Source organism: Centrocercus urophasianus, unplaced genomic scaffold (genome assembly GCF_019232065.1).
Source record: "Centrocercus urophasianus isolate 14NV4802_14NV808 unplaced genomic scaffold, USGS_Curo_1.0 seq_18, whole genome shotgun sequence".
Classification (NCBI taxonomy): Eukaryota; Metazoa; Chordata; class Aves; order Galliformes; family Phasianidae; genus Centrocercus; species Centrocercus urophasianus.
In genome coordinates this window covers 5,738,544-5,752,420 of record NW_024884733.1, presented here as the reverse complement: position 1 = coordinate 5,752,420, position 13,877 = coordinate 5,738,544, and the positions used below count along the sequence as shown (strand labels likewise).

Below are 13,877 nucleotides of genomic sequence, written 5' to 3'. Positions count from 1 at the left end.
GACCCCCGTGCCCGGCAGCCGCGCGGCCCCGAGCTGACGATGGGCGCCGGCAGGAGCGGCGCCGCCACGGGGGGCGGTGCGGGGAGCGGCCCCGGTGCCGGGGAATGGCGCGGCGCGGAGCCCCCCCGTACGGCGCCCGGGGTCCCCCGGGGGTCCCCGCCGCCCCGGCCCCGGTCTCGCCTCCCCGCCGCAGCCCTGGCACGCGGCCGCGCAAATATTTTGGCGTCGGCCACCGCACGCTGCCGGAGCTTTGCCAGCGGGCGGCACGGGGGGAGCGCGGGGATCTGGAAGGTTCCCGCGGCCCTATAAAGGCGGGCGAGCTGCGCGGGGCAGTGAGAGGGACCATGCCGGGTGCTTGGCTGCCGCTGCTGCTGGCGGGGGGCCTCGCCCTGAGCGCTAGCGGGGACCCCGCGGCCCTGCTGCGGCGCGGCAACGATGCCAGCGGGCGATGTACCTACAGCTTCACGGTAGCCAGCCCCGGCGAGGCCAGCTGCCCCGAGGCTGGCGGCGTAGCCCAGCTGCGCGAGGAGCTGGCCGCGCTCACCGCCCGTCTGAACCGCCTGGAGGGAGCGGGAGGTTTGGGGGGCTCGGGGCCGAGGGGGGCTGATGTGAGTGGCGTGTGGTCGCGAGGCCCTCAGCGAGCGGCCCCGGGGGGCTGCGAGGAGCTGCAGCGGGCCAAGGAGCGGCTGGAGGAGGAGAAGGGGAGGTTGGAGAGGGAGAAAGAGGAGCTGGGCCGGCGGCTGGAGAGCAGCGCCCAGGAGATCGCCCGGCTCAGAGCCACCCGCTGCCCCTCCGGCACAGGCGGGGTGCCTGGCCGCGACGCCCCGCGCTCTGCCAGCAAAGGTCAGTGCTGGGGGATGGGAATCTGTGGGCATCCCTTCCTCACCCCAAATCCTACATCCTCCCCACACCATCGGGTCCCTTTGTCCCCCTGCTCCACCCTGCAGCCCGTGCTCCCACCTGGGGCATCTGCTTTCGCCCCTTAGAACAGTGCCCACCCACTGTAAGGAACAGCGCCTGGCCTGGGGACCCCCGGACCCTCTTCCCATCTCCATACCTGGGCTGTTTGCTGGTCACCTCGGCGTGGGGAGGACCACGTGAATCTGGGGTCCCTGGGATTCCACCCAAGGGAAATAAAACTCCTGGGGAGGGAACGACGCGGTCGGCAGTGTCCTTCAGCCCTGGGTCACCGATGTGCCCCAGCTCGGGGCACCAGGCTCCTGAGAAAGACGTTAGCATTTTTGGGGGGTGGGGGCTCGGTGCTGGGGTTCACCTGGCTGCCTGGACCCCCCGCAGCCTCCAGGTGGGAACCGGAGCCCCTCAGCTACCAGGAGCTGAAGTCGGAGAGGACGGAGCTCCCTGCATCTCGGCTGCTGGAGGAGACGGCGCTCGGCCGCCCGCGAGCTGAGGACTCGGGTACAGCCCTGGGACTGGGCTGGGGGGCCTTGGGGCAGTGGTGTGGGGAATCGGGGAGAACTGGGGCTGGGGGAGCCCCGGGGTCCCGCGTGACCACGGCCCTAATGCATCCCTCCTGCTGTCCCCACAGGCTGCGGCGAGCTGGCATGGGTGGGGGAGCCGGTGGTGCTGGGCCGGGCCGACACCATTGCCGGCAAATACGGGGTGTGGATGAAGGACCCCGAGCCCGTGGCGCCCTTCACGCGGGAGACCACATGGCGCGTGGACACGGTGGGCACGGAGGTGCGCCAGCTCTTCCAGTACGAGGCGGCCGAGCAGCTGGCCCGTGGCTATCCCGCCAAGGTGCACGTCCTGCCACGGCCCCTGGAGAGCACCGGGGCTGTCGTCTATCGTGGCGGGCTCTTCTTCCAGCCGCGCCGCTCCCGCGCGCTGGCTCGCTACGACCTGCGGGCTGAGGCCATCTCTGCCGAGCGGGAGCTGCCTGGTGCTGGCTACCATGGGCAGTATCCCTACTCGTGGGGTGGCTACACTGACATCGACCTGGCGGTGGATGAGACCGGGCTGTGGGTGGTGTACAGTACCGAGAAGGCCAAGGGAGCCATCGTCCTCTCCAAGCTGGACCCTGAGACGCTGGAGATCCGGCGCACCTGGGAGACCAACATCCGCAAGCAGTCGGTGGCCAACTCCTTCATCATCTGCGGGACTCTGTACACTGTCAGTAGCTACTCTGCACCCAATGCCACCGTCAACTTTGCCTACGACACGACCACCAGTACCAGCCGCAGCCTCAGCATCCCCTTCGAGAACCGCTTCCAGTACCTCAGCATGGTGGACTACAACCCGGCGGAGCGGCGGCTCTTTGCCTGGGACAGCTACAACATGGTGGCCTACCCTGTGCGCCTTGCCCACGCCTGAGCGCCGACCGGCCCCCGGCCTCCTGCTGACGCCTCCTGCGAAGAAATCCCTTTGTGCTCCATGAAACAAAGCGCTTCTCCAGGGCTGAGCTGTGCCGGTGGACACGTCCCTGTCTGGCCTTTGTGGGTCTGAGTGGGTGCTGGTGGTTCCCAACCCTGCGCCAGCATCCTCCCAGCCCAGAGCTGGGAGCGGGCAGGGCTCAGATGGGCAGGCTGCTGGCTGCCTTCCTGCTGGGACAGTGGGACTGGTGAGGGGGCACCTTCAGCCATGCTGGCCCTCTGTTGCCCAGGATCCCCTGCACTGCCCCTATCCCATCTGGCCTCTTCTCACCTCGCCTCGCCAGCAGCTTTCTCCCATGCTGCTTTCAGAGCCCACAGTTATCACTATTTATTGTAGAAAGGCTGTAGGAGTCTTGCTACCCCCTCAGCTTGGGGAGACGCTCCAATAAATGCTGCAGTACTAAATCAGAACAAATGTCTGAGTTTCAACTGCTAACCAAGCTGGAGATTTGCTTAATAAAAGTATTACAAGGTGCAGGGGGCAAGTTTGGGACTGGTGGGGGGCAGGTTTGGGGGACGGGAGTGTGCCGTGTTCTGTCCTTGCTGAGCAGTGCTGGTCATCTGCTGCCACCCCCAGGGTGGGGGACAAGAGCACGGTCCCATTCTAGAATGGCAGTGGACAAGGGGATGCCACAGGCACCAAGGCAACGTGACTCCTACAACCAGGCAGCACACACGTCCTGCAATGCCGGTGAGTGCAGAGGGCTGGGGGCCAAAGCACCTGGCAAAACACCTGGGGTGGGGGGCTCTGCCTTAAGGGCCCACAAGGGATGGGATACATCCCAACAAGTGTCAGCACTTGCTGCCCCTCTGGCTGCAGGCAGGCTCCTGGAGGCTCTGAGTGCCCTTTTCCTCCCGCAGGCCTGCAGTGGGGCTGGGGCATAGCAGAACAGTGCAGGCAAAGGTGTCCCCCCGGCAGTGATGTGCCCACGTCATCACCATGATGAAGCCTGAAAGTAGCTCAGAGTCCCGTGACCTGCAGCAAGCCTCTGTCGCGTTGAGATGCCTCAGCTCCCTCTGCATGGTGTCCAAGCCTGGGGAGGCCATATCCTGCAGCTCCCGCCACCTCTGTGCCACCCCAGGGCTGGCAGCCACTTCACTGCAGGACTACGGCGAGGTGGACCGGCAGCACATCCCCCCACTCTCCGTCAGCTACGCCATCTTCTCCAGGGATGAGGAGCCAGACCTTCAGAAGGAGCCGGGAGCCTCCATTGCCCCCTCCATGGAGCCCGAGTGCTTTGAGGCCTGCAACACCTGCGTGCTGTGGAACGCCCGGCTCCATACACAGACCTGCATCGAAGAGCAGCCCACTGCCACCCTGAGAGAAGCTGAGCCCAGGGCTGAGGCCTTCCCGTGGCTCCCAACAGCGCAGTGCAACAACTCCGCCATCGACCGCAGCCCCATGCCTGCCCTGCACACCTGCTGGGCGCTGTATGAGGGCCGAGAGCTGGGCCAGCAGGGTGAGGGGATGCAGTATAGGCACAGCTGCCAGCAATAAACTTCAGTCCATCACAGCACTCCTGGCCTTGGGAACTGCTGTCCGCACCTCTAGGTCAGCCCTCTGCCTCACTCTGAAACCCATCCTGGGGATGAATGACCTGATGGAGATAGAACTGAGGTGGAAGGGACCCTTAAAGGCCATCAGGTCCCACTCCCCTGTGATGAACGGGGACACCCACAGCTCCATCAGGTGCTCAGAGCCCATCCAGCCTGACTTTGGCTGTCTGCAGGGACGGGACACCACTCGATGTCCCCAAAGCTGAGGTGAGAGGCATTGCAGGAGCTCAGGACCACAGAGTTGGGGTGGAGGGGCCCATGTGTGCTTGCTCCTCCCCACTGGGATGAAGGGATGGTTTGTTCCCATGCGCTGTGGAGCTCAGGGAACAGCACAAGGAGCAGACGGACTGAGCCCAGGAATTCAGGCCTCCCATTCCATGCCAGCACCGGGGGCTTTTCAGGCTGGGAAGTCCGTCATTTAATTGACTAAGAAAATAAATGAAGACGAGCCAAGGTACACAGGATTTCCAGAAAGCCAGGCTTGAGCTGAGCAGCAGTAAATACACAGATTGACTTAGCACGCTATTCAAAGCAAGCACAGAGATTCCCTCCCCTCCCAAAGCCCAGTAGAAAGATTGAGCTGAGCAGAGCTGCTGGCTCCGGCCCCACTCACACCAACCCCTCTGCTCCTGTCTTTCAGAACAGGACATGTCCTAATTAAAAAAACAGTGAGTTCTCCAAATGAAATAGCTTCCCAATTCATAGGACTTCCAATGCAATTGATCCTGACAGCCAGAGAACCCTAGAGCTGAGATTACACACCAAACCCCACTCCAAGACAAAAAGCCCAGAAGGGAATCTCTGCATGCTTCACCTGCCCTCAAAGGCAAGGAAGGAGGGCCCAGGCTATTTTGGAAAGCATACCTCAAAATAGCACGCTGAACTCCCCAATGTTTGTTTTTTGATTAGGTTCTAACAGAAATACTGCCCTTGTTCTGCTCAGCAGCATCAAAAAGTTTAGCACGTTCCCACTGCTGATTTGGGGAAATCGAACTGGTTTTTCCAGTGGCTTTATTAGAGAACTGAAGATTAATTTCTTCAGAATTCCCCTGAAATACAATAGCTCAGTGAACTACTTTCCCAGCTTTAGAGTCCCTCCAAAACGAGCCAGCAGGAAACAGGCACTCATTTCTCCCACCTTCTTCCTCATCTTCCCAAGTGCTTACTATAGCTGTGCTTGTCCTCCCATAAAAGCAGCACTTCATCTGCAGTGTTACCTACTCAGGAGTTACTTCTGCACATGGCTCCGGCTGCAGCTTACAGCACCTTGATCCAATCCATCACTGAAAGCCCCTGGAAGAACTGACACAGCAGGACAGACTCCTGCGCTGCCCCCAAAGCACAGCCCCAGCCTGCCGCCGCTCACCCAATAGCAGCACAGCTCTTTCCCGTGCCTGCCCTTTGGAGAGATAGAGCTAACCAGCTCCTTTTCTCAGGGCAGGATTGTTTCTGTGCCCCGAGGCAGAAATGGGGAAAAAAGGCACCGGACTCTGCTATGCACAGTGTACCATCTGGTGGCCAGCAGGGAGCAACTGCCTTCCCCTGATACTGCGCCTCCAGCTACTCTGCTCAGCAATGCCCTGCAGCTGAAGGGCTGCTTAGGTGTTCAGCCCCTCACTAACACCTGTGCTTCAGATAAAGGTCAGTAATTGGATGGTGTGAACTGGTGGGTTCGTGTGGTGCTTTGCGTTTGGTGCTTGGCCGTTTTGTTTCCTTCTGGCCCCGCAGCAGTGGGAAGCTCCCTGCTTCCTTGGGAGCACTTCCCCCTGCAGGAAAGGGGCACATCTTGCTTTCAGCACCAGCTGAGGTGAGAACAGCCAGCTGGCTAAATCCAGGTCTCCTATGACAAGCAGATCTTCTCCAAGCAAAGCATCACGAGTCTCTACCACTGAGCAGCTCACCAGCGACATCACGTCCTGCAGATGCAAACAGCAGGCTCCTTGCAGAGCTCCATGGAAGCCACGTCACCTGAGATCTTCACTGGAGAGCAGGATCAGGAGCAGTAAGAGCAGAAGGAAGCCACCCAAAGAGCCGTTTCAAACTCAGTTTCTCTCTGGCCCTTCTGCTTTCCCAAGCTGCAGAATGCACTCTTCGCCTGGCACGTGACGTTTGGGCTCTCTCCTCACATCCTGCAGCACTTTGCTAATCATGAGATTACCAGGATACTTTATTTAGAGAATACTTTATTAGTTTCTGTAATCAAACCCATGTAAATAAGACCGTACATATTTTTAATACAGTGCGTTACCCCTGTACAAATGGAAAAAAAATTAAGTTTAACATTTCTAGACCAATATGGCTGTTAATTTCTGTACAATGCCAACTCACACTACAAGTGGGATACTTTTTTTTTTTCTGAAGTTGACATCACAGCTAAAGTTTCCAAAAATTCAAATTATATATATATTTATATAAAAAGATAACCAAGAGCAATTCACTAGGCATCAATAGCAGCAACAGCCTCTCCAGCTTCTGCAGTCATCTGAACAAAATTATACACATTAGACTTTCAACTCACTCTTCTTTCAAAAAAAAAAAAAGTAACAAAAAAAATCCCAGAAAAAAACCAGCAAGTTCTGCTACTGATGTGGTACCTGGTGCTTTTTATTAGCTTTTCAATCATTGTCTGGAAAAAAACCTCTAGAATAACATTATTAAAAACAGCTCCAGTATAGCACAGTCACTACTACATATCATAAGCAGGTACAGGATATCTTACATTCACAGAAGTATCATACAGTACTGTCCTACAGCTATAATACTAGAGGATACAATTAAAAAGGCATTATCTGACTTGATTCTACGTTCCAGCACACTGTGGGCAGGGAAATGGTGAGACGCAGCTCCGATATAAAGAATGCACCTTTTAGATAAGATTCTCTTTAATCCAACAAGGTTTCTTTTATTCTTGTGGCACAGCTCTAAGTGCTCATCGCTGTATACAGACATAAGCTGGAAACCGTTTAAAGATCACTCGCTTCATATAAAGATAGCTGGACAGAGGTGAACAGAGTAACTGGGACTATTGATGCAATTAACCTTTCAACTCCAGAGGTGAACAACTGAGGGAGTGGGTGTAGAGAACACAGGTGGCCAAGTAGCATTTTCATATTGTGATCTAAATACAGTATATTGTCATCCAAGAAGCAGCAGCCAGCAAAGCACTGCCTTCAGAGGGAATTCAACACTGCCACGTTAGCCTTTGTGCGACGTTACACGTCACACAGTAAAGGTGATTCTGCCAGCTATGTGAATTCCTCTGTTTAGTACAACACGGGAGCTCCTCTATTCACTACAAACTTAATGCACGTTACTTGGCCCAGCACCATTTTCAGATCTGCATGTTCTCATACTCATGAGTTTATAAAAAGATAAATAGCAGCTGAAGATCAGAAGAAAGTAAGAGTATTCATCTAGTCAGCTAGGAACATGCCTCCCCAACCGCCTTCCTCCTCGCTGTGCTGTTTCTCAGCTCTCAGGCTGGGAAGCATTTAGGTGTGTAAGCCAAAACATGCGCACACGTGTAAAACGTGCACACTATCGAAAGCGGTCTTCATGCTGTCACAGGAAATAATAAGCCCAAAGAGCCTAGAAAGCTTGGCTGGATACACAGCAGTTTAAATTCATAACTGCTGACAGCTTTTATGTCCCTTTATGCAGTTAAGAGCCCTGCAGGGAGAGAGGACTGCTGTCTCATCCTTGGGGCTACAAATTCATGCTGCTGCCGCCATCTCCCCCATCCTTCCCTCTCCCCTCCCACCTCCAAGGAAATACAGCCTCTAAGATTTTGTTTCTTCAGTTTTGATTGCCTGAGGTTTGATTGGTCCAGTTCTAACAGGCTTTGTTGCTGCAGGAGGTGCGGGGGCAGGCTTCTCCTCTGCTTTGTCCTGGCAGACTCCTGAAGAGTCAGCAATTGCCTCGGAGGGTTTGCTCCCATTCTCATCCACTTTTTGCGCTTTGCCTCCTATTGGTTTGCTCTGCTGCTGCTCAGAAAAGAATCTCTGGGTGGACTGAAGTACCTCTGCTCTCTGCTTTGCCTTAAGAAAGGGAGAAAATACATTTACTGAAGAGATGGGTACAGGAATAAAAGCGACTTCACAAAAGTAATTCCTAAATGAAAGGACTGACCACCTGGCCAGGCTTTGCCAGAAGGGCAGTGTCAATCCAGTTCCTTCCCAGATACCAACACATGGGCAACCAGGGCACCTGGCTCCTCAGCAGCAGTGTAACATTGTGCCTCGGCTTCCCTTGCTCTTCATAATCCTCACATCCACAAGAGAGAACCAAGAACAAGTTTCAATCATTATCTCACATCTTTTTATGTTGCTAACTAGCATTACAGAGCCCAAAAGTACATACAGCCCTGAAAGAGTACAAACAAACTGAAGTTTCATTGCACAGTGTCAGACAGGGGCAGAACACATCCGAGCTCCGACACTACCCAGCCACACAAGCACTGAGGGTTACACCAGCTGTCCTTCATCCAGTCCCTGCGCTCAGGAAGCTCAGAGCACGGGGCGGGGGGAGAGAAGCAGAGTCTCTGAGCAGCCAAATTTTCCCCCTGCTGCTCTGGACACAGATTTCGGAGCCTGCAATGCCAATGCAACTGAACCTGCCTCAAATCTGTGCTACATGTAGCTGAAGCTGTACCTGCTTCCAACTCAAAGCAGGTTCTCATCCTGGGAAGCACAAACCATCGCCTGGCTTTCTCCAAATCCCTCCTGATCCCACCAGTAACCTCAGCTTGCACTTGTTAAGTTCAGCCTTCATGATCAAGTGTTAAAGCTGCAGTCTTACGCTGGACCTTCCACATGTCAGTGAAGAGCTGTGCACACAAACAAAAGAAGCTGTGCTTCACAAACCAAGAACTTGGCTCTCCTCTCCATCCCAGACTTGCTTAAAGCAGGAGCTGCGCTACCAGTTAAACCTTCCGGAAGCAGTTAAATGCCTTTTTAAAATAAGACCTATTTTATACAAGGAACCCCAACCACAACACAGACAACCAAAACCCATGTACCTCTCCGTATTTTAAGTATTTTACAGAAAATTGGAGAGAAAAAATAGACAAAGCCCAGAACATGAGGTCCTGGTTTTGATAATGTCTAGTTGCTTCAAGTAGCCAAACCAGTAACAGAATAGAAAACAGACCTGTGAACTCTGGCATGCTAAACTGCAACTACAGTCTGGTTTTACTGAAGCCAGACAGACACCTGAAATCCTCTGTGCAATTTCAGATATCCCCTGAGGTTAAGGCTAAAAAGCTGGATGATTTGATCGCAGGCAACCAAGTGTGACAAAATAACTTACATTCTTCTGTACAGCACTTGCAAGGAGATTCAGAAAGCCAGGACTGCATGTCTGTATTTGCTATGACAGGTTAGATCCAGTTTGCAATACAGACTCAAGACAATACCCTGAAAACATCATTTGTTAGGTTTCCAAGTGGCATCAACTGGTGGTAGAAAAATTCTAGATATTTGGCCTATTTAAAGGGGGACAACCAACTCCTACAACCAGATGTCACCAGAAAAAGCATCCTCTTTTACTTTATACCTCCCCACATGAGTTGTGGCCAATGACAGCACGTAAGGGAGCTCCTTGGCACCATCCATCCACATAAGCAACTTATTCTGCACAATACAGGTAGATGAGCTAAGCGTACAGTACCTCTATGCAGAACCCTTGTACTGCAGTCTCTGCCTTGTAAGAAGAGCTTGCCTTACCCTTAAGGGTCCCAAAGCACTCTAACAAGATACATGACTCATTGCCTACTACCAAAACACAGCCACCTCTTCTGCAGAGCGTACCACATCACTGCATTCTGTCAGAGAGACTTATCACAGACACTGCAACTCACCAGGAAAAGAATTAGCAGAATAAGCTAGAAGCAGGGCTGGCTGGGACAGGAGGGTTCATACCAGTGCTCAGAGCTGGGGGAGATGAGAAATGACAGCTAGCACTCGAGTTCATGGGCTTCATCGCTCGTTCAAAAATCCAGTTGTCAGATTGCCTTGGGCAGCGGCAGCTGCTTCACAGCCACTCACCACAGGACCACTTGAGAAAGGAAGCTCCCTAATCATTTTTTTAGTCTCAAGTTCTTATTAATAGAAAAACGAAAACAAAACAAGGTTTAGAAAAGTTCTATGTTCAGCTATTGGAGGCCCGGCTACTGGCTTGTGCCCCAGAGGCATCTGAATTAAGACATGATTTGCAGACACATTCCTGCCCTACAAGCCGTCAAGACTGAACTGGTGTTAGCAGCACTGCAGTTCAAATACTAACCTTCATGTCTTGTTCAGCCTTCATCGCAGCCTGGGCCTGACTGCCTCTGGCTCCAGACACTGATCCACAAAGACCTCTGGCCACATGCGGTAAGCGAGGGTGGCTCATAAGGCCTGTGATCATCTGAGACGGCATCTGACTATGCAGTACTATTGGCAGCCTCTGAACAGGCGCTGGGAAGGTGTTAGTATATGGGGCTCTTACCAATGGAGGGAGCAGGTTAGGCTGAGAGAGGATCTAAGTGGGGGAAAAACAACAAAAAGAGACATTTAACAATTAGAAAACTGCCAACTAGATTGCACGTTGGCATCATCTTATAGGGGAAAAAAAACAACGCCTGCTCTGCTGTCAAAGTGACAGGCCTTTATGCTGAGAGGCCATGCTTAAATTCCAGGACAAAACAGCACTACAGTGCTGCTGTGCCTTCAAGTTTTACTGACAACTTAGACATTGTAAATAATAAGGAAGAAGACTCAGGCAAGGCGGTGAAGTCACTAGAGAAATGCAGTGCTGAAAAGCCCAGGTAGTTTCTGCTAGTTGCAATCCAAAAAACAAAATCAAACCTTAAGCTCTGCAGTCAGACACTCAAATGTTAAAGCCTGAAGAGAAACATCCTACATTTTAACAGAGGCTATGTCTCCCTAGCAGCCTGGCTACAGTCACCCACAAGCGGGACGCAGCACCCTTGTAAAGCTGCGCTCCCTGGAAAGCCAGCACAAGAACTGACCTCATTCACAGCTACTGCCAGATTCCTTGGCACGCACAGAACTCTCCAATTAAACCCACCACAAAATCTGCACTACTAGTTAGCAAGACCAGAAGGTGTTTTTGCCTTGATCTTGAAATCAGTTTCTTTACACCTTTTTTTTTTTTTTTTTTTTTTTTAAGGATTTCATTGTGCATCTCCCTGTGATAAAACCTGAAGAAACAGAGCAAAGTTGAGAAGTCACTGAGTTACACAGGGCAAGATTTGCCTGCAGGAAGCCACCAGCTGCCTACCTGTGGTGCAAACTGTGCAGGAAATGGCTGGGTCATTCTCACAGCAGCAGCTGCTGACTGGAACTGCTTCTGGTAGACAATGCTGTTCATTTTATTGGACTGATTGTTAGGACTTGTAGAACTGGCCCTGAAGAAAAACAACAGTTAGAATCACTCTGCTCTCAAACAAAGCATATTTCTATCATTAGTTGCAACTTAAAAGACAGCCTGGAGTAGGGGAAATCTCTTATAGAAACTAGTATCAGATTTTTCTGGATGTACTTTCAATCCAAACTGAAACAAACGCAGAACTTAAGGCTATTAAGAATACAAAGAGAAAACATAAGAGAAATTTTTAAGATTTGGAAAGGCTATAGGGTAATGTCTATATGAAAGACCTCTCCTCAAAGTACTACCATACAAGTTCTAACAAAGCATGTACTCTTCCCCATCTCTGCTAACTTCTGCTACCCCTTCACACTGCTTTGGGGCTCTGAGCTTGTCACAACAGGCATTAAACTGCAATGTGCAGCTGCTTCCACTCTGACCTGCTGGCAAATGTTTTAAAGATGCATTTGAGCAAATTTCCAGAGTTCTACAGAAATTGCTCTCTTAGTGTTTTATTTGGCTGAGAGTCCCTCCATTATAACTTCTAAGATGCGAGGAATTACCATGAATTAAATGAAGCTTGAAAGATCACTGGGGGAAGGGCACTCAACACTTTCCTCAGAGGAGGAAAGAGTGAACAGCTTTCTTCAAAAATGGAGGCTGACTTGCAGAGAGCTCTCATGCAGAGGGTGTGGGCAAAACACAACGTGAATCGAGCAGCAGGACAACAGTGACAAGGAAGGCAGCTACACTCAGCCCACACAACATTTCACAAACTTGGGACTTTTGAGCTCTGTTATGTTTTCCTGCATCTTCCCAGTACCTCCACACTTAACACCAAAGCTTATGGTACATCTTGCTTCAGCTGCATCCCACAGATTCTACATGAGGCATTTCTACAAGACACAGACCATTGTCTTCCTCACTCCTTTTTTTTTGTATGTGAAATGTTGCAGGCAAGAATTCAGGACTGCATGCAGGAGTTCAAACTAATTCCTGCTTCACTAGAAAAGCCTGGATGCTTTCAGCCTGCTGCACTGAAAGTCAATGAAATATAGTTACCACGCATGGGAGTGCAGTTTTCAAGAACAAAACTACCTTGCTCCAAAGTTCCATTTTTAAGTTCCTTCAGCCCACTCAACTTCACACACAAGCTTTCCAGCAAGTTCACTAAGAGGTACATTCTGCATATGAGAATTTAATCCATTTTGTCAATTAACCAAGTTAACCTGCCAACTACTTAATTTCAATCATGAGGAGCTTAGGAAACAAAGATGCAGAATCTATAACAGAACTGCTGCAAGAACTGCTGCTCAGGTGCTCTTAGTTTTGTTTCTTAAACTTTCAACACTGCAGTTATTATTATGCTCAGGGAAGTTAAACAGTCTTGATAGTTTTACTCCAAAGTACATCTTTCTCTGCCCAGTTCTGTCTGTTAGGTCATTTTTAGTTCATTTCTTTAAAAATATTTTGGAACTAAATGGAACTAATATCTTATTTTAAAGCTTTATTTTTCTGGCTGAATGCAGTGGGGATCTGATGACATACACCTTAAGAGCATGCTCCTTTTAAGCTCAGATTAAACACTGCATTTTGCATTAGTAGCCCCTCATCCCACGCTTTTCAAAGCTGGCTGCTCATGTATGACTAGGCAAATTTTCCAGATCTGATTTCAAGAATTTGGAACTTGAAAAGAAATTTACCGGAAGGGACTGGATGTTGGAGTAGTACTTCTGCCAGACACTGGTGGTGTTCCAGGTTTAACATCAATACCACCTCCAAATGCCTTCAGTTCCATTTCTGATATCTGAAAACCACAGCAATTAATGTCCCAATTCAATAAAAGAAAAACTTGTAGTTTGAACTTTTCTTTCCCACCTCAGAAAACACAGGAAAATATTTAGCAACAATTCTGAAAAACGCTGAAAGAAGAGCTGAATAAAATGAGCACGTTCTAGAAAACAAGCAAAAAAAAATTCAGAAGCACAGCAAAGAAGTCATTCACATTGAAAATCCTCAGACTATAAATGGAGCAATGAATCTTGCATGTTATCTTGCAGATACAGTGAATAGAATAAATTAGTCTCTGGAACAGCATCCTTCCACACACACCTATAAAGCATAATAACAACAGTAAGTCAAATGTAAGTGGGTTTTGTTTTCATTTGGCTACCTTTAGCAGGAATATGATGGAACCCCTAACACGGCAGCAAAGGCAACTAAGGGAAAATCCCACCATCCCACCTTAGCCTCCTCATTTCTTGCTGAAGCAATAGTGACTGCCCCCTGAAATCCAGGCCACAAGCTCTAAGTATTTCAAGCATAGCTCTAGAGCTAGATGACTTCCTGCTCCAGGGAAAGACCTTGCTACACCTGCCAGAAAGCTTGGCTGTGTTCATTGTACTGCACAGTGTTACAGTGCCACCTGAAAGTGTCACAAGTGTGTGGTGCTGTGCACTATCCAAAAATCCCATGTGCCTGCAAATCTGAAATTGCATCTAAGAGACCTCATGATTGAATGGCAGCTCTTCACATCTCTCTTTACTAGCAACTGCCACAGAG

General features: G+C 51.0%; 2 protein-coding genes across 15 annotated transcripts in view; one reads left to right on the top strand and one right to left on the bottom strand.

The window, feature by feature from the left end:
- Positions 1-344: 344 nt before the first annotated feature.
- Positions 345-2,801, top strand: MYOC (myocilin). Its single transcript, XM_042819813.1, has 3 exons — positions 345-843; positions 1,297-1,416; positions 1,547-2,801. The coding sequence occupies exons 1-3, from the start codon at positions 345-347 to the stop codon at positions 2,329-2,331; spliced, it is 1,404 nt and encodes a 467-aa protein (XP_042675747.1). The 3' UTR covers positions 2,332-2,801.
- A 3,312-nt stretch (positions 2,802-6,113) lies between these two features.
- PRRC2C (proline rich coiled-coil 2C) overlaps positions 6,114-13,877 on the bottom strand; it is a 69,179-nt gene continuing 61,415 nt past the window's right edge. For 11 of the 14 annotated variants that reach the window (XM_042818986.1, XM_042818991.1, XM_042818989.1 and 8 more), the window contains 4 exons: positions 13,019-13,122; positions 11,229-11,355; positions 10,230-10,466; positions 6,114-7,984 (listed from right to left, as the gene is read on the bottom strand). In XM_042818986.1, the coding sequence (XP_042674920.1) occupies positions 7,727-7,984; positions 10,230-10,466; positions 11,229-11,355; positions 13,019-13,122 (726 nt within the window). In that variant the 3' untranslated portion in view covers positions 6,114-7,726. The remainder of the gene's footprint in view (positions 7,985-10,229; positions 10,467-11,228; positions 11,356-13,018; positions 13,123-13,877) is intronic. The other 3 variants (XM_042818998.1, XM_042818999.1, XM_042819000.1) reach the window with 1 other exon arrangement.